The 25,462-nt window shown below is 41.4% G+C and overlaps 1 protein-coding gene across 1 annotated transcript in view; it reads right to left on the reverse strand.

Annotated features, from left to right (window-relative positions):
* Nucleotides 1-25,462, reverse strand: part of LOC115478721 (putative serine protease K12H4.7) — a 104,648-nt gene that overhangs the window by 39,927 nt on the left and 39,259 nt on the right. The window contains exon 5 of the mRNA XM_030216277.1: nt 187-301. Coding sequence (XP_030072137.1) covers nt 187-301 — 115 coding nt within the window. The remainder of the gene's footprint in view (nt 1-186; nt 302-25,462) is intronic.

Consider the following 25,462-nt stretch of genomic DNA (forward strand, 5'->3'; position numbering starts at 1 on the left):
TCTCTAGAGTCGCAGGACGCCTGAATGCATCCCATGGTATGCCCTTTTAAGATGCATTAGGCACGCTCTAGCAACTAACGCAGCTTAGTAAAAAAAGGCCCCTTGATTAATTTCTCCAGTTTCTTTCTGATTCTTTTTTCACCCACTGCATTAGAGTCTATCCGTATTTCTTTTGCATTTGCCTACCTCAAAGGCTCTGTTGTCATTATTGTACTGAACCACATCCATGAAGTTACCAGCCAGAGTTTCCAAGATATAGGCAGAATCCATTTCTGAGTTTATTTGAAGCATTTCACACAACCTAAGTAACCGAAAAAAATAACATGTCTTAATTTTATATGTTCATTCCATTTCAGATAATTACACATGAGCACTGCTGATCTAGCTTAACCTAATTACAGAATGGAACAGTCTACTAAATGAGATATCGTATGTCTATGTTTTCATCATAAAGTTAATTTGATTCATTATACAAAATTGCAATGTTAAATGTTTATTTGCATAGAACTTTAATTGCTACATAATTGCAATAGCAAACTCAAATTATAAAAACAGGCAGGTTATTTTAGCTGAATGGGGGGGGGGGGGGGGGGCAGTTGGGACGATCTTAAATATATGAAAGCTACCGCAAATCGAAAGCATACAACCTCTTCAAAGAACTAGGAGAAGTGTAGAACAATATATATAGAAATGCAGAACTTCCTATAAAGGTAACTATGTACTAAATCTGTGCTACATTGAGCACATCCAATGGCAGATGTACTATATGTGCTAAATATAACAGAGTTTACTAAGATCCTGCTACAAGGTCCAGGTGGTATTTACTTTTAATGAAGAGGGGGGCAACCATGGTCCTTGAAGGCCACAACCCCAGTCAGGTTTTCAAGGTTTCCACAATGAATATGCATGAGATCGATTTGCATACAATGGAAGCAGTACATGCAAATCAATCTCATGCATATTCATGATTGAAATCTTGAAAACCCAACTGAGCTGTGGCTCACGAGAAGCATGCTTGCATACCCCTGTCTTATTGTGTCCACATATATAGTAAATAAACCAATTGAAATGTGGAGGTCAATATTTAAAATGATTTAACTGGCCAGAAACAGCTCCTTGCTGGTTAAATTGCTTGTGTGGGGCTATCCACTGATATTCTGTGGCACTTAACAGGTTAGTTAGTAGACAAGAATGGGAAGTTGGAGAAGGCTTGAGGAAAACCAGGGATGTGGGACGATCAACAATGATAAAAACACTTTATTGCTGATACATGCAAGAACATGCAATGCCCGACACGGCACCGTGTTTTGGAACTAAGTGCCTGCCTCAGGGGTCATAAAGTGTTGTATCCAAGAGAACATACTCTTGAGGACTCACTTTAGTGAATATGAGACTGATCTTTAGAAAGATCTTTATGATCACAATACTCTTCCAACGAGATGCACTGTAGACGCTTGTCAGAATAGTATTGTGAGCTGCATGTTACTAGGCATCTGTTGCCATTAAGCACTGAATATACTGGCAGTGTTGCCAGAGCTAACCAAAGGTCAGTAGACAACTAAGATTGGAGTGAAGGTGGTTGCCTGAGAATTTATGTATTAAATTTGTATAGACCGCACTATCTGACAATTCTAGGTGGTTGACAATAAAACATACATACTAAAATATACAAATTCAACATAAAAACAAAGTATAAAAATAAGTTTAAATTGCATGAAACTTGTAGCAACAAAGTATGATCAGCAAAAGCTCAGTGAAATAAACTCCAAAATATCCAAGAAGATTAAACTGCAGCAAAGGCTCAGGCAAACAAATATGCTTTTAGCTATATTCTAAACTGAATAATTGAAGCCGTCTTATGTAACCCTATTGGGAGAACATTCTATAATACAGAACCTTCAATATAAAATATAGAGGAACGATATTTATTCAACCATAGCTGGTGGAAGGAGAAAACATCAAGCAAACATTTGTCAGCCAAGCGTAATTCATGGACCGGTCTATAAATCCTTAAAGAATTGTTAATCACCAAAGGAGCATCATCGTTCAGGACTTCATGGATAAACATTAAGATTTTAAACATTACTCTCCACTGAATAGCTAACCAGTGCAGCTCTTTTTTAAAATGGAAGTAATATGGGTGAATTGGGAGACACTTGCCAAGAGACATGCTGTCGCATTCTGGGAAATCTACAGAGTATGTAATCTACAAGCTGGTAAACCCAAATATGAGTTACACTAGTCTCTTCCTTGTGGTGATGTCTTCATCTTCACCATCCGCCCACACCATGCCATCCCTTGTTCCTCTTCTTTTCACTTCTCACCATGCTGAATGTAGCAGCCCCTTGCTACCAGATTGATGACTGCAGAAGGATCTCCACCTAATTCAGCTAGTGGAGGTGTGTACCATAAAGTCCCCATCAGCCTTGGAAATCTAGACAAACCTGGTAAAAAGCTTTGCTAGGCACAACTTGGGATGGCTAAGCACAGAGTTGTATGCAAATCACTTGCTCACTCACACCCACCAATCCTGAGGGCTGGAGGCAGGAATGGAACAGACTTCCTCACATTTCATAGACATTGGTAATAATGCCTGATCCAACTGCATATTTTTTCATTTGGGATCTCAGATATCACAACTCTCCCTGACATCCATGTACATCCCAGGGGGCACCCAATGTGGTTAGGTAGTCTCCTCTTCCCTCTGTCCCCAACCCAAGCAGCCAACAGCTGAGGGAAATGCTGGCTGCTCAGGAAGGCTGAAGATGGAAACAAACCACACTAAGAATACTGGATGCCCAGCACACGATATGAATCAACATTCCAGGATCAGGCAAACAGTGGACAAGTGCCAGTTTTGTTCCCCCTCCTATAATGTGGTACAGAGAACTGCCCAGTTAAGAACTGTTCCAAATTCTAGGTACCTAGTGCTGATTCCACTGTCCCCCAACTGTGTCTGGCAACCAATGCTAAGGAGAGGTGGGGGTGGATGGCAGAGGTGTGAAGACTCTTTTGCATTCTTCTCCATCAAATCACACATCATTAGTGCTAGTTTATCTCCATATGCTTGAGTTTCTATGTATTGATACAATATTCTAAATAAGCTACTTGTGCTCTGATGCTCAATAGGGGTTGATTTGCAAACTGCCCACATTGCTGCAAAATCTGTTGTGCTTTTTACTCTTGGGCTTTGCGCCACAGAAACAGAGAAACATTTAGGCAGATAAAGACCATGTGGTCTATCCAGTCTGCCCATCCATGCCATCTATTCTCTCTATTACTCCCTTAGAGATCCTATGTATTTGTGCCAAGCTCACTAGAATTCAGATACTGTTTTCGTTTCCACCACTTCCACTGAGAGGCCATTCCACTAATTCACCACCCTTTCCATGGAGAAGTATTTCCTCAGGTTACTCCTGAGTCTATCCCCTTTCACCTTCATCCTATGCCTTCTCATTCCAGAACTTCCTTTCAATTGAAAGAGACTCACCTCCAGTACATTTATGCCACGTAAGTATTTAAATTTCTCTATCATTTCTCCCCTCTCCCACCTTTCTTCCAAAGTATACATACTGAGATCTTTAAGTCTGTCCCCATACCCTTTATGACGAAGACCACTGATCATTTTAGTACTACTACTAATAACATTTGTATAGCGCTACCAGGCATACGCAGAGCTGAACATGAGACACACAGAGACAGTCCCTGCTCAAAGAGCTTACAATCTAGGTAAAAACAGACAGACAAGACATTTACGGGCAAGGGAATTACTGGTAAAGAGGAACAGGAGAGAAGGAGGGCAAATGAGTAGGGTTAGGAGCCAAAGGCAGTAGTGAAAAGGTGGGTTTTCAGCATAGATTTAAAAACAGGTAGAGATGGAGCTAGACGTATGGGCTCAGGAAGTCGGTTCCAGGCATAAGGTGCCGCAAGACTGCAGCCTGTTTATATCTTTTGAAGGTACGGTTTCCAGAATTGTACACAATATGCTAAATGAGGTCTCACCAGACTTTTATACAGGGGCATCATCACCTCCTTTTTCCTACTGGCCATTCCTCTCCCTATGCACCTAAGCATCTTTCTAGCATTCAGCGTAGCCTTTTCTATGTGTTTGTCCACCTTAAGATCATCACATACGATCACACCCAAGTCCGACTCCTCTTTTGTGCACAAAAGTTCTTCACCCATTCCCTCGGATTTTTGCAGCCCAAATGCATGACCATGCATTTTTTTTTAGCATTAAATCTAAGCTGCCAAATTTCTGACTATTCTTCTAGCTTCACTAAGTCCTTCCTCATGCCCTCCACACCATCAGGGGTGTCTACCCTATTGCAGATTTTGGTATCATCTGCAAAGAAGCAAACCTTACCAGACAGCCCTTCAGCAATATCAATTACAAAAATATTAAAAAACCAGCTTAAGAACTGAACCTTGCGGAACAACACTGGTAACATCCTTTTCTTCAGAATGAGCTCCATTTAACACTACCCTCTGTCACCTTCCACTCAACCAGTTCCTATCCCAGTCAGTCACTTTAGGACTCTTTATCAGTTTCTACATATCCCCCCCCCCCCCTTCACCTATGAGTCTCACAATGCCACTTTTACAGTTCCTTCTATCATTAACATATCTAAAAAATGTCTTGGCCCTCTCCCCCCCATTTTACTGTATGAGCTATATTTTCTTCCATTTGCTTTCCTGACTACTCTACCAGCTTCTCTTCGCTTTTCCAGATATTGTCATGTCTTCCTCTTTTTATGATCTCTTGTAGTTTATAAAGGCTAACCTCTTTTTCCTTACCTTTTCAGCTACTACTTTTGAGAACCAAATCAACCTCCTTTTCCTCTTACTTTTATTTACTTTCCTTGCAGAAAGGTTTATTTTGCCCACTGTTTTCCAACTTCTTCCAGATATTCCTATCCACATAGCAATTCCTTGAGGTAATCCCCCACCTGAATAAAGTTAGTTTTTTTGAAGTCTAGAACCTTCACCTTTGAATGAACTTTTGAAACACTCTCCCCATTAGTAAATATTACGTTCAGTATGGCCCCATCCTGCATGGATTCCATTATCAACTGCTGGAATACTTCTCCTTGTAGAGAATCCAGGATCTCCCTGCTTCTAAAAGACCCTGCAATAACCCCATCTGGCTTATTAAAATCACCTATTAGTAATACTTCCCTTTTCATAGCTATATTTTGAATGTCTTCAATTAAATCTCTACCCATTTCTTCTGTCTGTGAAGGAGACCGGGTATATCACACCAATGTAAATGCATTTGCCATTCCCTCTTTCTAGATTAACCCACAGTGCCTGGGGCATGGAGGTCTTTTGCAGGAGGAGTTTCCTCAGTATTGGATCTGAGGAATTTTCCTGAAGGGTGAGACCGTCTCTAGTCCCTCCTTGCTTGTGCTCTAGGCCCTTCTTTCCTCCCCCTCAGTACCTCCACAAGTTGCTGTAGGTCAATCATCAGCTGTAACTAACCACAAAAAGACCATCTTTTCTGGTGACTTCACTTCCTTAAGGCATATCATTCTATAATTCAGTGCCATAGCATTAGTTTATATTTCAGACTAGCCATCATTCAGGTCACTTATGTGAAGTGCTGTTTTAAGAGCTACTTTGAAAGTAATCTTAAGACATCACTTTCCTAGTTCCACAGCAGGCCCATAGCTTCTACAGCAAAGCCAGATTCAGCCAAGAGTCCCTATTGCCATTCCAAAACAATACCAATTCAGAATGCTAAGTAGGTTGATTCACATTCCAAACACTCAATATTCAATACCTTTTGTCTTTCAAAAGACTATGATTAACGTCCTCTGAGTTTGTAAAAAGGCTGAACCAAAATCTCAGTGGAAGTATGTGACATGTGGGACAAAGCCATGCTTAAATTAAAACCTGCAGCATGGCACATTTCCAATTAAATGAAAAGAGATCATTCATTGGAAGGGAAACAGGGCACCGAGTCAGGGCAAACAATTTTTCCCTGTGTTACACAGCTACTGATTAATGCCATCAAGAGGGAACTGGGAGCAACCGAACCTTCACCTTGAAGAGTTGGAATGCTGGCCTCAAGACGGCTTAAGCAAAACACACAGAACGCAGAAACTAGCTCCCACAGATGAATTTTAGTAACAATACTAGCAACTGGAGATATGAAAACATTTTGTACCACAATGATACCAGAGATGAGCAATCGCACATCTGTTCAGCTTCATATTTTTATATGGAAAAATGAATTTTGATGGTTGTAATATAGTGCATCACTAAAGCTTTTGGCCATGTTACAAGTTTTACAAAATACTGCTGCCAAGCTGATTTTAAGGGAGCTGTAGATGAGAAAAAGCTACCCCTTGTTTTTATTCATTTGCATTGGTTTCCTTTACAATCTAGAATAATTGCTCCTTGCTACATGGTTTTAATATTGGATTTAGATATTCCACTGAGACCACTGCAATCGACTAATATCTGCAAACTGAGATTTCCATCTCCAAAAGATCTTTGCATATTTGAAACACATAGGTAAGGAAATGGGGTGGTTCATGGGGGCCATGGTCCTATCAATATTTTGCCCAACACAGCAACAGCAATCAGAAAGCCTAGGGTGGGGAAGATTGATTTGTTCAGCCTCTCTAACCAAAAAGGTGCTCTGCTGCCCCTGAAGGAGCATATGATAGGATTGTAAATTATAGGGCTCTGTGCTATTGTAACATGATATCTGAAGATAATGTCCAAGAATAAATGGTCTTCAAATGTTCTCTGAAGATCTGGCTCTTTAAGATATAAAGATAAGATGATAATATCATTATTTGGGGGCCCATACTGTCTGCCTTTGGGGTATTATTATATTTCTTATATGGTATATGATTTTGTGTTGCTTGTTTTGGCAATTATGATTCTATTCTGCTTTGAGCCTGTATATGGTTAAGCAGATAAGAAATCATTATATTAAAATTAAATATATAAATGGTTCCCTTCTACCAATATACAAAAAGTACTACTACTTAACATTTCTAGAGCGCTATAGGGTTACACAGCGCTGTACAAATTAACAAAGAAGGACGGTCCCTGCTCAAAGGAGCTTACAATCTAAAAAGAACCTGTACTTGTGATTAGACCATTTCAGTAGCAGGTCCCAGGCTATGGAATTTGTTCCCTCATCCCTTCATGTATAGCTGATATAAAATATTTCTATAAATGGTAGGAAGCTTGGATTTTTTGAGGAAGTTTATTCTATGTAATTATGCATTGAATTTTGTAATGATGGGATTTGTATGTCTATTTGTATGTTTCTACTGTACATTGATTATAATCTGACCAATATACAATATGTGTAAATACATAAAATAAAATAATATTTGCCCATTGCATCTAGGCCCAGCGTATATTGAACCTGTGTCTTTCTATGGGTAAGTGAAATTAAACTTGCCTTGAAACAGCTCTGTGGTTTGTGCTCTTTTTCTTAAGAGGATCCTTATTTGAGGCCACCCCTGACCTGGCCAGATTCCCTCCACGTTTGTGTACATTATAGCCAGTGTTCATAAAGGAAACCAACTAAACTATTTCATTTTGAAAATTAGCACTCAAAATGTATGGCTGTATGCTAAAAACACAATGTTCATTTGTACCTTTTATTTGTTTGAGTTGCTAAACAAGACAAAATAAAATATGTATCTTTGAAAATCAAGTATACCTGTACTGTTTTACTCCACAAAGTAAATACTCTCCCCTGTTTAACCCAGCTAGAAGACAGCATGCCATTTTAACTGGTCTGAGAAAGGCCAAATATAGAGGCCCTTTCACTAAGGCACGATAGGCCTAACATGGGCCTACCGTGTGCTAAAAGAGCACTACCATAGGATGCCTCAGCACATCCTGCGGTAATTTCCCATTCAGCGCTTGCTAATCCCACACTGGAAAATATTTTTTTCACCTTTTTGATGCTGCTTTTAACTCCTAACCCTTATTCACTTTGTTCAGAACCCTTATTTTATCACTCTCACTTTAATATTCCCTTATCTGTTGTTTGTTCTGTCTGTCTGTCCTAATTAGATTGTAAGCTTTGTCGAGCAGGGACTGTGTCTTCATGTTCAAGTGTACAGCGCTGCGTACGTCTAGTAGCGCTTTAGAAATGATAAGTAGTAGTAGGTGTACCCATAGGTGGAGAGTAGGCATGCCTGCACTAATCAGGTAGTGCGGGCATATTATCATGCACTACCTGATTACTGTGGGAATAGCGTGAGAGCCCTTACTACTTCCTAAAATAGGTAGTGGTAAGGGCTCCCACAGTAATGGCATGCGCTAATGGGGAAAGTAGCACATGGCCATTAGATTGTAAGCTCTTTGAGCAGGGACTGTCTTTCTTCTATGTTTGTGCAGCGCTGCGTATGCCTTGTAGCGCTATAGAAATGCTAAATAGTAGTAGTAATGGCCATAACAATAAAATATAGCATGGCAATATCATTTGGTTGGAGGAAGATGGCGGTATGAAGGGAGCGCTGTGAAGCTGCTCCTAGACTCATGCTGACTCCATACTAAATTTGAAATATTTTCCTGCTTACCTTATGCCTAAACGAATAGGCAGACAGCGTTCCAGCCCCGCAGTACCTGTCTTGCTGACAGTGGGGCCCATGGACCGCATCGCTACTCCAGGAACTTCTGGACGCTGTGATTCTTTGCTGCGGGTGGGAGTGATAGGAGGTGAACCGCTCCCACAGCTTGAAGTGGACATCTCTTTCAGCCCCGAGATTAGGAAGCCACTACCAATGCCTGCAACCGAGCAAGGATCGTCTGAACAGGGTTTCCCATGGTCCGAAGAGACCATGGCATTCCCTACGGCGGGGGCAGACCCGAGCAGCGGATTGCCAATCACTGCCAAGGATGTGGACATGACACAGCATGGCAGTGGCGCCTCTGCTGTAACAATGCTGGGGAAGGAGTTGGAACCTCCTGGAGTTTTCTCGACTGAATCATTGTCACTAAGTAAGTCTTTTTCACCGTCTAAACCTTCAGTTATAACACTGGAAGCTATATGGGAAGCCCTATTGGGACTAGAGACATCTTTTTCACAAAAGCTGGTTTCGGTTCTACAACAAGTTCAAATTCCTTATGAGAGGGTCTCTATCTTGGAAAAGAAAATCTTCACAATTGAAGAAAAAATTGAAACCAACAGCAAAGATATAAAATCTTTCCAACAAATTCAAACAAATATAGTTAAGGAAAACAAGTGGATGCAGAGTAAAATTAAAATATTAGAGAATCAGCAGACATCAAAAACATTACGATTTAATACGTTTTCCAAGACAGGTGTCTGTGGCACCTCTAATGACTTTCAAAACATATTTGTCTGAAATATTAAAAATACCGGAACAAGCTAATCCTCCAATCTCAAAAATTTATTATCTACAGCCTTACAAAAAGGAATTGACTGATCAGCCTGTGATTGAAGGAACTGAAGCTGTTTTTGAGACATTAAACCTCACGCAAATACTTGAGGATGACAATTTGGGTTCAAAACCAGCAACACTTATTGTGACTTTTGTATTGAAGCCAGATAGGGACTGGATACTAAAACAATTTTTTCGACATAGGGAAGAGACCTTTTGAATTATAAAATCAGAATATTTTCTGACGTATCTAGAATAACCCAAAAGAGGCGTCAAAGTTTTCTTTGATTACGCCCGTCTGTTTTACAGCTAGGCAGTTTGTTTTGGTTGAATTTTCCATGTAAATGCGTAGTGAAACTGCTTTCAGTGAAATATGTTTTCTTCGATCCTGTACATTTAAGTTCTTTTTTAGAATCTAAGAAGGTAATAACACCATCCCCAAATCCAGAAGTGGTATTGACATCTACACCATAATCTGATTTAATTTGTTCCTGTGATTCTCCTTTCATCTCCTAATTGTGTATTATTGATTGATAACTTTCATTTGCCTGAGTATTGTGCTTTGCTCCTGGTTTGGAATAGTGGACTAACTTAGGATAATATATAAAAATTTTTCCTCTCTTAGTTTATGATTTGCTAGGTAAAAGAACTGTGTTGATAGTCCTTATTTTCTATAACAAGATTTATTCTTGGAATTGTAGCAATAAACTTAAAAAAAAAATATATATATATAGCATGGTAGTCATTTTACCACCACACTAAAAGTGGCTGTAGTGCATGGAAAATCCATGCACTGACACCAGCGCCAGACACTTTTTAGCGCAGCTTGATAAAAGGACCCCATAGCCAGTTAAATAGCAAGTCACCTGATAAATAGCTTTGAAAACTGGGACTCAGCATGGCTAAGAGCCCATGCAGTCTCTTGTAGTGAGTGTGCCATAGCACTGGACTTTGAAAAGGCAATACCATCCTGCTTATAATTGAACGAGAAAAACGCCCAAGTTCCGACCTAAATCGGGAGATGGTCGTTTATCTCACAAAAACGAATAATGCGGTATAATCGAAAGCCGAACTTGGATGTTTTTAACTGCACTCCATCGCAGAAGCGTACAAAGTTGACGGGGGCGTGTCGGAGGTGTGGTGAAAGCGGGACTGGGGCATGGTTATCACCCGAACAGAGATGGGCGCCTTTTGCCAATAATGGAAAAAAAGTATGCGTTTGTAGCTAGAATTTAGGGCACTTTTCCTGGACCCTGTTTTTTCACAAATAAGGCCCCAAAAAGTGCCCTAAATGACCAGATTACCCCCAGAGGGAATCGGGGATGACCTCCCCTGACTCCCCCAGTGGTCACTAACCCCCTCCCACCACAAAAACTGATGTTTCACAACTTTTTATTTTCACCCTCAAATGTCATACCTACCTCCCTGGCAGCAGTATGCAGGTCCCTGGAGCAGTTGTTAGGGGGTGCAGTGGACTTCAGGCAGGTGGACCCAGGCCCATCCCCCCCCTACCTGTTACAATTGTGCTGCTTAATGCTTAGTCGCCCAACCCCCCCAAACCCACTGTACCCACATGTAGGTGCCCCCCTTCACCCCTTAGGGCTATAGTAATGGTGTAGACTTGTGGGCAGTGGGTTTTGAGGGGGATTTGGGGGGCTCAACACACAAGGGAAGGGTGCTATGCACCTGGGAGCTCTTTAACCTTTTTTTTTGTTTTTGCAAAAGTGCCCCCTAGGGTGCTCGGTTGGTGTCCTGGCATGTGAGGGGGACCAGTGCACTACGAATCCTGGCCCCTCCCACGAACAAATGCCTTGGATTTATTCGTTTTTGAGCTGGGTGCTTTCATTTTCCATTATCACTGAAAAACAAAAACGCCCGCTCACAAATTGTCGAATAAAACATGGACGTCTATTTTTTTCGAAAATACAGTTCGGTCCGCCCCTTCACGGACCCGTTCTCGGAGATAAACGCCCATGGAGATAGATGTTTTCGTTCGATTATGCCCCTCCAAGTGTGCTGCGGGGGTTGAGGGTCAAAGTTTTCTTGTCTCTAGTGGGTGGCTGCAGAGGCAGCTAGCAGCGAACAGTGATTCGTGCAACCTGTTCGCGTCAACCCCAGAGCCTTCTCTCTGATGTAACTTCCTGCTTCTGCATAGGCAGGAAGTGTCAGAGAGAAGGATCCAGGGTTGGCATGAGCAGGCTGTAAAATTGCTGCTTGCTGCCACCAACCACTAGAAACAAGTAAACTTTTAAAAGGTGCACTGGGGGTGGGGGTGGAGGGGTCAAGAGAGACAAGAGGAGTTGCCTGGTAGTGGCTGGAGATTGAGAGATGCTGGACTATTTATGAGGGTGGGGGTGGGGGAAGAGAAGGTAAGTGCTAGATTATTTGTAAGGGTGTGGGAAGAAAAGATAAATTCTGGACTGTTTGTGAGGATGGGGGAAAGAAAAGGTAAATGCCTGACTATTTATATGGGTTGGGAGATGAGAAGGTAAATGCTAGATTATTTATGAGGGTGGAGGTAAGAGAAGGTAAATGTTGGATGTTCTAACACAGGAAGCAGGATACTGGGCTAGATGGACCATTGGTCTGACCCAGTATGGCTATTCTTATGTTCTTAAGAAAATAGCTTGTTGATATTACAAACAGAAAAGTGCCTCCCCTCGGCACCCCTTTAACCTTGATGCTTGAAAAAAATTCAGGATGTCCCTCCTGGCATCTCCTACCCAATTCCAGTTTAAATTCAGGTGGCTTTTCCCCTCCTGTATCCCCATCCCGATCCATTAAAAAAAAAAGATGGTGACCCCCTTCAATATTCCCACCCCCAAATCCTTTTTTCTTTTAAGAAAGGTTTGGATCTATTGGCCACACCCAGTACTTCCTGCATAACCTGTGGCACAACCAGTGAACCTGTTGGTTAGTGGGGATCCCTGGTCATTCTTGCCCATCAACTGCCTCTTAAAGAATGGTAGCCTCAGGCCCCTAGTGGTAATTTCAGGGTGCCACTGCTTGGGATTACAGTTACATTTAGTTTTCTTATATTCCACTAATGCCATTTACATAGTTCAAAGCGGATTATAAAGAGAGCACTAGACCATAAAAAACATCTAGGATGTAACAATAATAGAAAAAAGGAATAAAGTTGGCAAAGCTAACACCCTCTACTTTTTAGCCACATATTCAGAAAACAATAAAGTCTTAAGACCTTTCTTATACACATTATAGGATGATAAAAGTCATAAACTAACAGGTAAAACTCTCCAGAATTTAGCTGCCTGATACGAAAATAATCTTATAAAATATTTCTTCATGAGAAATACCCTTAGGACTTGAGAAATCAAACAAAAGAAATTTACGATTGTTATACGATGTGCGACCTAACGTATAACATACCAGAGATGTCAGATAGAGAGCAACCAGTCTGTAAACAATTTTCCATCAAAAAACATCAAAGTCTGAAAATTATCCTTGCCTCAATAGGAAGCCAATGAAGCTTTCTAAAGAAACCTGTAAGTTTGTCAGATTTCCTGTAAGAATAAATCAGACGAATCACAACATTCTGAGTCGTCTGCAGTTTACGCAATGGATATTTTGGTAAGCTCAAGTAAATAATATTACAGTAGTCCAACTGACTAAGAATCTGTGATTGGACTATGAGGCAAAACTGATCAATAGATAAGTATTTCCGAATAGCCCTCAATTTTCTCATGATATAAAAAGACTTCTTAATAAGTAAATTTACCTGAGGTTCCAAGGTCAGTCTACTGTCCAAAACAACACCCAATATCTTTAAAGATTGATCCAAAATAAAATTTTCACTATCAATAATCAAGTTAGTTATTGGCTTCTGAGCCTGTTTAGTTTCTATTAATAAAAACTTAGTTTTGCCTTTGTTTAAGTAATGAGAGGACATCCAATTCGAAATAAGTGAAAGACAACAAGAAATAACAGTAAACATCTCTTGCAAGTCAGTTGAAACGAAATATAATTGTAATATCATCTGCATATATATAGTTCATATATCCTTCTTTCTCCAATGGTCTACCAAATGATGACAACAAAACATTAAATAGGGTTGGTGACAAGGACGAACCCCGAGGCCCAACTGAAGGAAATGACCAACTTTACCACATATTACCCAAGAATTTTACACAATAGGATCTATCTGACAGGAAGCCCCTGAACTTTGATAAAACATTTCCAGTTATCCTGATCGCGCACAAAATGTCCAACAACACTGGTTAGAAGGGGGTGCTGGAGGGAGTCACCTTTATTTTTTCAAAAAGGGATTAGGGTGGGGAGATGGGGATTGTGAGCAGAGCACCATTTCACAAGGGGATTCTGGGTGAGGGTGCTTGCAAGGCTTCCCTGATTTTTTTTTTTAATTATTAGGGGCGGGGGTAGGGGGAGGATCTCCTCTTTTTGTTCCAGTCCCTTAAACTGGCTCCTTGGGAGCATCGACTCATCTGTTAGTAGACTGAAGCTCATCTGTTAGTAGACTGAAGCTCTTGAGGCATTGTTAGCTTTTAAGTAATACTTTGAATTGCAAAGTTTAGCACAAGCTGCATTATTCATTTTGCAAAATAATGTGCTTCTTTGCATGGATTTGCTTGCTTCATAGCTCATTATTATTTAAGGTGTGTTGCATTATAAAATATTATGTTAGGTTGTGTTATTGGCAAAAGGTGCACATTATTGCCCATTAACACATGTTAATTGGCAAATAATACATGTAATTGCTATGACACAGCACAGTAAACAGGGGCATAAGTTTTGCTAATGTCAGAATTAATTACTCACCTTTTCAATTACAAGTTCAGTGCACGCTAGCTTTCTAACAGATTTAAATTACCTCTTGATTTTTCTTGCACGGATAGAAAAATATTTTACATAGATGGAAACACTGTCAAATTCAGAAAGCATGTTTACAATTCATGACAGTTCAGAAAAATACTTCCTTCCTTCCAGCCACCCAGAGAGTGAACGGCACAGCTGCTAAATTCATTCCATGAGAACTTCCAAAGTAAAAAAAAAGAGAAATAAAACTGTCATGGTGATTACTTTTTACTACCAATGTATGTTTTCGCAAACATGGAAACAGAGAGGCACTCCCTGCATTTACCTCAAAAGGCAGTCAGGTACTGCATGGGCCCATGTTACCTGCATTAAGCAGGTAACTCCAATGCTTGCACTATTTTTCAGAGCAGGTAACCCAGTGTGTACCCAAGCAAAAAGAAGTAAATAATAGCACAAAGAACTGCTGCTGTAGTGCTCCCCTCACACAATCCAGCCATGATCCCCCCTGATATCCTAACTCCACCGACACCCTAAATCCTATACGTCAGTCCCCTGAACTCTATGTGTCGTGCCTCAATCTGACAACACTACCGATGCCATCTCACAAGCTACATGACCCTATGCCTCAACTCTCCCCCAATTGGGAGAGTCCTGGGGGGAGGGGGAGAGTTGAAGCATCGCATCAGGAGTATCAGGAGGTTGTGGCATGACATTGGGAGTGTCGGGGGAGGGATTAGGATATCTGGAAGGATGAAAGGAGATGGGAGATGAGGACCTGTTATGTCTGCGGCCTTGCTACCAGACTACCAGTAGTGCTAGTGCACTTAGCACCTCCTCTTGAGGTGATGGTAAGTGCAGCAGTGCTATTGGAAGTCATCACAGCCAGCCACTTCTATGACCTCCCCATGTCATGGCCAGCTCCTTATCCTACCTGCATTAGGCAGCTGGCCTGGTGTTATCACCATGCTGCTGGTTTTAATATGCAGTAGCCATTAGTGGGACCGTGCTAATGTATATGGTAAAAATCACACTAGATGATCATCGCAGTTTAGTAAAAGGGCTCAATAGCCGGCTGTCCAACAAGTCAGTAAGGTGAACAGCAGACTTAGAAGCCCTGTACTGCATGTTTTTGTGGTCGAAGTGATACATCATGGGGGATTCTGGAACTTTCTGGAATAATGACAAACATTTGAGATCAACCAGGGCTGGCTCAAGGGTTTATGGTGCCCTCTTTGGTGGTGCATATCCTGCACCAACTTTGGTGGTGCCCTCCCTCCCCCCCAGTCTGGATTCCAGAGTCTCTCCCTTTTCTACCTATCCCCAGTATGTTCTCTTTCTCTCTTCAGCTGCTAGTCTCCCCATGAATCAGGCATCACATTCCTCTCCTCCCTCCCTGTTCCCACAGTCCTGAAAACATTATCTTGCTTGCTAATAACAGCAGCATGAATAACAGGCTGCTTTCGACCAGCCCCTGGGTTTTCCCTCTGCCGCGTCCCACCTCCTCTGATGTGGATGGGATGCAGCAGAAAGAAGACCCAGGGGCTGGCCAAAAGTAGCCTGTTCATGCTGCTGTTACCAGCAAGCAAAGTAACGTTTACAGGACAGAGGGGGAGGCAGGAAGGAGAAAGGAGAGGGAGCAAAGCCAGACTAGGGAGTGGAGAAAGAAGGGGAGAAACACTGGACTGAGGGGGAAAGAGGGAGAGACGCCAGACTCATAGGGAGGAAGAGAAAGCTTTACCTTTGGACCAGGTGAAGTACCGGCAATGACGTCAGAGCCTGTGGATATTGGTGCTGCTTATCACCAGCACCCTGAGCAGAGCTGCCAATGGGGCCTGACCCACTCTGCCTTGGCCCCGCCTACTCTACCACATGGTTCCACCCCTGACACACCTCAGTTCCACGGCCATTCCAGAAAATACCTTATTTACACCAGTGACAGCAGGGATGGGAAGGAAAGTATTTCAGTCCACTCTAGTATACCCTTACCAAGCATCTATTCCTCCCAGAAGCATAACTATGAGGGGGCACTGGATGGAAGGATCAGGAGAGAGGGAAGACACTAGATGGAAGGATGGGGAGTGAAGAGGGGAGACACTGGATAGAAAGGGGGGGGAGAGGATAGAGTTGGTGAAAGACTAGAGAATAAGAGGAAGGGCATAGGGGAGAACCAAGGTGAGGCAAACATGAAAAGCTGTAGGTAGACAAAGTAAAAAGAGAGCAATTTAAAGACCAGATAGCAAGTATTCTAAAAAAAGAATAACTATGACCACAAGAACAGTGCTTTCTACCATCCAGAGACATTTACTATTAGGCAAAAGAAATTTGTGAACAAATTAAAGCCATTAAAAATACATATTCAAAAATACAGCATTGGTTAATTAATTGAAATAATATTTGAAAATAGTTTAGGAAGTTTCGCTTTGGGGATTTCTTTTTTTTTTTTTTTGCTTTATCTGCATTGTGCCCGTACTCTTTAAAATAATTATTTCCAGGCATATTTCACATCAGGAACTGCCAGGTATGCTAGCATTTTTAGCATGCACTAATGCTAGAGACACCCATAGGAATATATAGGTATCTCTAGAGTTTAGCGTGTGCTAATTTTAGCGAACGCTAAAAACGCTGGTGCACCTTAGTAAACAGGTCCCTAAGCCTTTTAAAAACCTCAGTGAACACAGTGCAAAGGCACAAACATTGCTTCCTTTCCTCTCCCACTATTAAAGATATCTATCCTGTTTACTGCTGTGAATTTATGAGTGAAAAGAGAAACACTTTGGGGAGAGGCTGAGAGGAAAAACAGTCTTTCAGTTTATTTTTCCTCTTTAATTATCTTTTGGTTTGATTTCATGTAATTTCTTTTTACAATTTTAACACATGAAGGCTGTAATGTCTCAGTGGCTTAAGCTCTTCCAACACACAAGGAAAAAAAATTAAACCTAACTAAAACTTGTTTTTACAAACACAGCACAAGAAAAATAAGATGGATTTATGAGTCAGTCTGTAACATGTTAAGATCCCAGCTTTATCTCTGATAGCTAAACCATCATCTGGAGACCATTAAAATTGTAGGCGATTCAGGTTATGAACTCTGAGGCTGTTAGAAGGAAACTGGCCAGGGCAGAACAAAACTAACATGTAAAATATTGATGAAAGGAGAAGCCTATGTGCATAGAGACTTAATTTAAATCTATTCGGATTCAAGTCACTCAAATTCACGACAGAAAAAAATGTCCTACAGAAAGATATTTGCCTAACATGCTAAATAAAGCAAAGACATCCTATGTTACTATCAAAGGTATCTTGGAGGCTCTATGTATCTCAGAAAAGTTGCATAAACCTACTTTTGAACTCCCAACCCAGGCCATAGTCTAACATATATAATACATGATTAGCTTCATTGCAACATGCATTGCATTTCACATTTCACATGTCGCTTTTATTTGCTATACCTCATATAGCAAAAAAAAATATCTAGATGGTTTACAATTTAAATAACTGGGGGAATAGAAGATGGGAAAGGGAAAATATGGAGATCTATATTATATATGATCTATATATGAATAACAGCTGGTGTGCAATCTCAAGCCTCACCTAGCTGATATAAACAGTATCTCCAACTGCTTCTCTTCACCATCTTTCTGCCTGCCGTTCATGGGCATACACAGGACTTTCATACTCAACATACCACCTGCCTGACTGACTGTGAGTATAGCAGCTTTAGGGAGGAAGTTATCAAGGTGTGGTAAAAAGGTGGGCTTTCACTGCACCTTGATTCACCTCGGGAGTCAACTTTCAGCATCACAGTACCGTAGATTGCTGACTCCCACAGTAAAGGACTAACACTGCTTGCGAGCCACCTCACAGGCATATTCTATAACGCAGTGTGCGTAAATTCGAATGCGCACAGTCAAAAAGGGGACATGGCCATTGGCGTAGAATAGGCAGATTGTGGGTGTTTCAAAAAAAACTATGCACTCTATTACAGAATACGCCAGATCTGCGCCTACGGCTTGGTTTTAGGTGGCCTAAAAGGGTGTGCCTAAATTTTAGTCACAAGAACAGTGTGAGCATATTCTATAAACTACTTGTAACTTTAGGTGTAGTTTATAGAATCACGCTATCCACATGGTTTTACATCGCCGATTTTAAGGCGCCATATATAGAATTTCCCCCCATAGTAAATCGTTTAACAGTACAGATCTATCAGATTTACCAATCACTTTAGGCAGCACTGACAAACTGTGGTACTCTCCTAAAATAAAAAAAAAATTCACTTCCCACCAAGCAGCTGCAGTTACAGACAGTATTTTACCTCTTGGAACTCTAACATATTACACTCTGTTTAACATTATGATACACTAAGCAAAAATATAAGCTCCAGTTTGGGCCAGAGCCTTGCGTGAATAGGGTGATAAAAATGCATACAGAAACATTTTACAATAAGCAACTACATTAATAAAATGGCAGTAATTAGGAGTTAAATATACCCTATTTTATTTATTAGATTTTGCTCACACCTTTTTCAGTAGTAGCTCAAGGTGAGTTACATTCAGGTACACTGAATATTTCTCTGTCCCAGGAGGGCTCACAATCTAAGTTTGTACCTGAGGCAATGGAGGGTTAAGTGACTTGCCCAAGATCACAAGGAGCAACAGTGGGATTTGCCACCTCTGGATTGCAAGACTGGTGCTCTAACCACTAGGCCACTCCTCCACTACCCAGTGTGCCTAAATTTGATAGTACATAAATCTAAAGAGGGTGTGGCTATGGGCGTGGCATGGGAAGGTCAGGGGCATTCCCAGAAATTAGGTACAGTGTTATAGAATACCTGCATTTGAATGTCTAGCTACCATCAGTTGCCAGATAATGATCATTTGGTCCACCCAGTGCCATCCTACAGTACTGTCACAGATCTTACCCAATCTGTGATCCTTCTCCCTTCCTCTCACATTAAGTTGCTTTGGGGATAATTCTAAGCAGCCACCTAAGCAGCAAGTACACACACAAATGCTGGTATTCTAGTCATTTATGTGAACACATACACACATAAATGACAATATTCTGGCTATCCATTTTTCTGTAAATACGCATCAGTCTTCAATGGCGTGTATTTTGCAGGTGGGTGATTGAAAGGGTGCCCACATTTATGTGCCCCTTGTGTGTGTAAATGTACAAAATACTAGCACTTATGGAGGCAATTCAACAAACAATGCCAAAACTTAGGCACTGAAACAAAGAAGATGGGCCATCTAGCTTGCCCACTTTTTGTTTATTTTTGCTGCTGTGTGTCACTGTATACTCCCCCACCTTGGATCAAACCACCCCATCACTTCACCCCAATTAGGTATACAGTGGTGGAAATAAGTATTTGATCCCTTGCTGATTTTGTAAGTTTGCCCACTGACAAAGACATGAGCAGCCCATAATTGAAGGGTAGGTTATTAGTAACAGTGAGAGATAGCACATCACAAATTAAATCCGGAAAATCACATTGTGGAAAGTATATGAATTTATTTGCATTCTGCAGAGGGAAATAAGTATTTAATCCCTCTGGCAAACAAGACCTAATACTTGGTGGCAAAACCCTTGTTGGCAAGCACAGCGGTCAGACGTCTTCTGTAGTTGATGATGAGGTTTGCACACATGTCAGGAGGAATTTTGGTCCACTCCTCTTTGCAGATCATCTCTAAATCATTTAGAGTTCTGGGCTGTCGCTTGGCAACTCGCAGCTTCAGCTCCCTCCATAAGTTTTCAATGGGATTAAGGTCTGGTGACTGGCTAGGCCACTCCATGACCCTAATGTGCTTCTTCCTGAGCCACTCCTTTGTTGCCTTGGCTGTATGTTTTGGGTCATTGTCGTGCTGGAAGACCCAGCCACGACCCATTTTTAAGGCCCTGGCGGAGGGAAGGAGGTTGTCACTCAGAATTGTACGGTACATGGCCCCATCCATTCTCCCATTGATGCGGTGAAGTAGTCCTGTGCCCTTAGCAGAGAAACACCCCCAAAACATAACATTTCCACCTCCATGCTTGACAGTGGGGACGGTGTTCTTTGGGTCATAGGCAGCATTTCTCTTCCTCCAAACACGGCGAGTTGAGTTCATGCCAAAGAGCTCAATTTTTGTCTCATCTGACCACAGCACCTTCTCCCAATCACTCTCGGCATCATCCAGGTGTTCACTGGCAAACTTCAGACGGGCCGTCACATGTGCCTTCCGGAGCAGGGGGACCTTACGGGCACTGCAGGATTGCAATCCGTTATGTCGTAATGTGTTACCAATGGTTTTCGTGGTGACAGTGGTCCCAGCTGCCTTGAGATCATTGACAAGTTCCCCCCTTGTAGTTGTAGGCTGATTTCTAACCTTCCTCATGATCAAGGATACCCCACGAGGTGAGATTTTGCGTGGAGCCCCGGATCTTTGTCGATTGACAGTCATTTTGTACTTCTTCCATTTTCTTACTATGGCACCAACAGTTGTCTCCTTCTCGCCCAGCGTCTTACTGATGGTTTTGTAGCCCATTCCAGCCTTGTGCAGGTGTATGATCTTGTCCCTGACATCCTTAGACAGCTCCTTGCTCTTGGCCATTTTGTAGAGGTTAGAGTCTGACTGATTCACTGAGTCTGTGGACAGGTGCCTTTCATACAGGTGACCATTGCCGACAGCTGTCTGTCATGCAGGTAACGAGTTGATTTGGAGCATCTACCTGGTCTGTAGGGGCCAGATCTCTTACTGGTTGGTGGGGGATCAAATACTTATTTCCCTCTGCAGAATGCAAATAAATTCATATACTTTCCACAATGTGATTTTCCGGATTTAATTTGTGATGTGCTATCTCTCACTGTTACCAATAACCTACCCTTCAATTATGGGCTGCTCATGTCTTTGTCAGTGGGCAAACTTACAAAATCAGCAAGGGATCAAATACTTATTTCCACCACTGTAGTTTGGAAAACCTTCAGCCAGAGTAGGCCGGGGGATGACATCACGTTGGTATTGCCAGCTAACCGCCACGATTTTTTGCTTATTCAACTGATGTTGAAGAAAATGCACTTTAAGAAACCAGCAAGAGAAACTGTACATTAATAGTAACAAGCATGCCTTCCTGTTCTGTATTGGAACTATCTTTTCCAGGATGTCTTTCAAGAGAAGAGACATCTTTGAGTTCATTACTTCATGGGCTTTTAGTAGGGATGCAGGTATGTACTCTGCTCTGTTTATACTTCTGTATGGTACATGCTATATCCAATTGAGAACTAGCTGCTAACATCTTATGAAACAAGCTTTTATCTGTCACTCTCTGGGAATGTTTTACCTACATTTAATCTGCTGAATCTTTCTCTTGCTGTGCTGAAATTTTCAGTTCTGAGATATACTTGTGGAGCCTGTCATTCACACTTCTGATATGAGATTATCAAAGCATTTTGTCAGTAACTTTACTGAAGAAATGATTAAGTGTTTGCTGACTGTTCTGTGTAAGTGTTACTTATTACAGTTTCTGAGAACAAGCCCTGTACAGAGTGCTGAGAGATATTTATGGCTGTGCATGATATGTTTTTGTGTGAGTAGCATGGAGGCCTTTAAGGCATTAATTAATAAGATATTTGTCAGTCTCATACTCCACTCAGTAGGGTGAAGAACACAAAATGTTGGTATTTCAGCCTTCCCAAACCTGTCATCAGAGCTGACCCTAGGAAGCTGTGGGATGTGGGGTGATTCTGACAGAGTGGCCCCTGTCTGAGACCGAAGAGTGGGGGAGGACAGAAGAAGACCTCTGCAGATCTGTTACTGAAGCCTTTGCTGCGATCACATGGGTTACCACAACTACTGACTTCCTGGCACTTAGGAACAGGCCTCTGATGGTGGTTCACAGTCTACCAAAACAGAGTCTGGACTACTCACCCTAATTTACTCCACTCTACTCCGTTCCCCCCCCCCCCCCCCCCCCACACACACACACTCCCACACACACCCTCAAGGAGGATCCTGCTTGTTCCAGTATCCTCAAAATTATTTAGGTTTTCAGGATACATACAATAAATATGCATGAGATAAACTGAATATGCTGGATCTTCATTGTTTGCAGATTTATCTCATTCATATTCAATGTTGCTGTCCTGAAGGCCTGGTTGATTCTCAGGTCAGCATGACCAAATTTGGGAAGCCCAGAGGGGATGGGATTTGATATGCTGCCTATCTATGGTTACAATCAAAGCGGTTTATATACTATATACAGGTATTTATTTTGTATTTGGGGCAATGGAGGGTTAGGTGATTTGCCCAGAGTCACAGGGAGCTGCAGTGGGAATTGAATCCTGTTCCCCAGGTTCTCAGCCCACTGCACTGACACCATTAGGCTCCTCTTCCATTCTAGAAGTATTTTAAGCATTGAATGGAATCTGAAAGCTTTTATTCTGAATAAGGAATGTATGATTCAGGAGAAATGCTGGGCCATGATTTCAGTCTTCCCTCTGCTATACATTTTTAGATACACAAGTAAATTTTTTTTAATTTGCATGAGATATAAAGCTCAGTTCAAACCATAACAGAAAAGAAGTAATAATTCAAATCAATCCTTAGTGCACTTAAGCTCCCTGTAAGCCCACAAAATTAAAGTGAGGGGAAACCTTTTAAGAAAAGGGGCAATTGCTCAAATTAACTTATCGTTATAACAAGGCAATGAAATGAAAAGAGGACAATTGGACTATCTTGACAAAAAAAATTACACTATCATGATTTCTTTTATAACTGTACCCCTTGGGTTATTGGGATTGGAGCTGGACACCTATTATCAAGAAAAGTTATTTGGGATCATAGAAAAGTTATTGATTAGAATCCAACTGAATTAAACATTTAGAAGGAAAATATAGTTACACATGTAATTTAATTGCATAATTAGCTGCTAATTGGCAAAAAACAACCAATTATTGGCTGTGATTGGTGTTACTTGGCACAAAACAGCACTAATTAGTAGTTAAATGCGCAACTGCCCTTAGTTGATATTCTACAAACTGTGGGGCCCTTTTACTAAGGTACACTGAAAAATGGCCTGTGGTAGTATTGGCGCATGTTTTTGGCACGCACAGTTCCATGTTTCAGCGCGCCTGCAAAAAATGTTTTACTAAATTATTGCCGAAAATAAAAAATTCCGCACATCCATTTTGGGTCTGAGACCTTACCACCAGCCACTGACTTAGCGGTAAGGTCTCTCACGTTAACCATGCAGTAATTGTCTACACGCGTCAAGCCAGAATTACTGCCCAATTTTCGCTGTGTGCCAGAAAATAAAAATTACTTTCCAGCGCGCATGCGGACGCATGTAAAAAATGAAATTACTGCACGGGCCACGTGGTAGCCAGGCAGTAACTCTGAATTGGCATGCATTGGGCGCGAGTAGGCACTTACGCAGCTTAGTAAAAGGGCCCCTGTGTGTGCAATATCCATAGTGTACAACTGCAAGGAGTTGTAGCTCTAGGAGGGGCATGGGCAGGAAGGAGCTAAAGGAGCACTCATGGAAGACAAGGCCATAGCAGAGAGATTGAATGAATTTTTGCTTTGGTCTTTAGAGAAGAAGATGTAAGAGATTTACCTATACTGGAAATGGTTTTAAGGGGTGATGATGCAGAGGAACTGAAAGAAATCTCAGTGAACTTGGTAGATATACTGAGCCAGATTGACAAGTTAAAGAGTGATAAATCACTTGGACCAGATGGTATACACCTCAGGGTATTGAAAGAGCTCAAATATGAACTTGTTGATCTGCTACTAGTGATCTGTAACCTATCGTTAAAATCGTCCGTAATACCTGAAGACTGGAGGGTGGTCAATGTGTTGCTGATTTTTAAAAAGGGTTCCTTGGTTGATCTGGGAAATTACAGACCGGTAAGCATGACTTCAGTGCCAGGCAAAATAGTGGAAACTATTCTAAAGAATAAAATTACAGAACACATAGAGAAACATGGTCTAATGGAAGAGAGTCAGCATGGATTCAGCCAAGTGATGTCCTGCCTCACCAATTTGCTTCATTTCTTAGAAGGCATGAATAAACATGTCGATAAAGGTGAGCCAGTTGATGTAGTGTATCTAGATTTTCAGAATGCTTTTGACAAAGTAGCTCATGAGAGACTCCTGAGAAAATTAAGGAGTCATGGGATAGGAGGCAATGTCCTTCTGTGGATTAAGAATTGATATTGGACAGAAAACAGAGGGTAGGGTTAAATGGCCATTTTTCTCAATGGAGGAGGGTGAATAGTGGAGTGCCCAGGGATCTGTACTGAGACTGGTACTATTTAACATATTTATAAATGATCTGGAAATCGGAACAACGAGTGAGGTGATTAAATGCGCAGATGACAAGAAACTATTCAAAGTTGTCAAAATACATGCAGATTGTGAAAAATTGCAGGAAGACCTTATGAAACTGGAAGACCGGGCACATGAAATTTAATGTTGACAAATGCAAAGTGATGCATCTTAGGAATAATCCGAATCATAGTTATCTGATGCTAAGGTCCATTTTAGGAGTCAGCACTCAAGAAAAAGACTTAGGTATCACTGTCAACAATACACTGAAATCTTCAGCCCAGTATGTGGTGGTGCCCAAAAAAAGCAAACAGGGTAACAGGAATTATTATAAGAGAAGAGGGATGCAAAATAAAACTGAATATATTATAATGCCTCTGTATCACTCTATGATGTGACCTCACCTTGAGTACTGTGTTCAATTCTGGTCGCCATATCTCAAAAAAGATATAGCGGAATTAGAAAAGGTTCAAAGAACTGTGACCAAAATGATAGAGGTGATGGAACAGCTCCCACATGAGGAAAGAGGTTAGGGCTCTTCAGACTGAAAAAGAGATGGTTGAGGGGGAGATATGATTGAGGTGTTTCAAAACCCTGAGTGTTGTGGAGCGGGTGGAGGTGAATCGATTTTTCACTCATCCAAAAAGTACAAACACCTGGAGACACTCAACAAAACTGCATGGGAATACTTTTAAAACAAATAGGAGGAAATATTTTTTCACTCAAAGTTAAGCTCTGGAACTCATTGCCAGAGGATGTGGTAATGGCAGTTGGCGCATCTGGGTTTAAAAAAGTTTTGGACAAGTTACTGGAGGAAAGTCCATAGTCTGCTACTGAGATGGGAATAGGAAAAGCCCCTGATTGCCCTAGGATTGGTAGCATGGTATGGTACTACTAATTGGATTTCTGCCAGGTACTTGTGACCTGGATTGGACACTTCTGGAAGCAGGATACTGGGCTAGATGGACCATTGGTCTGACCCAG

Source organism: Microcaecilia unicolor, chromosome 10 (genome assembly GCF_901765095.1).
Source record: "Microcaecilia unicolor chromosome 10, aMicUni1.1, whole genome shotgun sequence".
NCBI classification, from domain to species: Eukaryota; Metazoa; Chordata; class Amphibia; order Gymnophiona; family Siphonopidae; genus Microcaecilia; species Microcaecilia unicolor.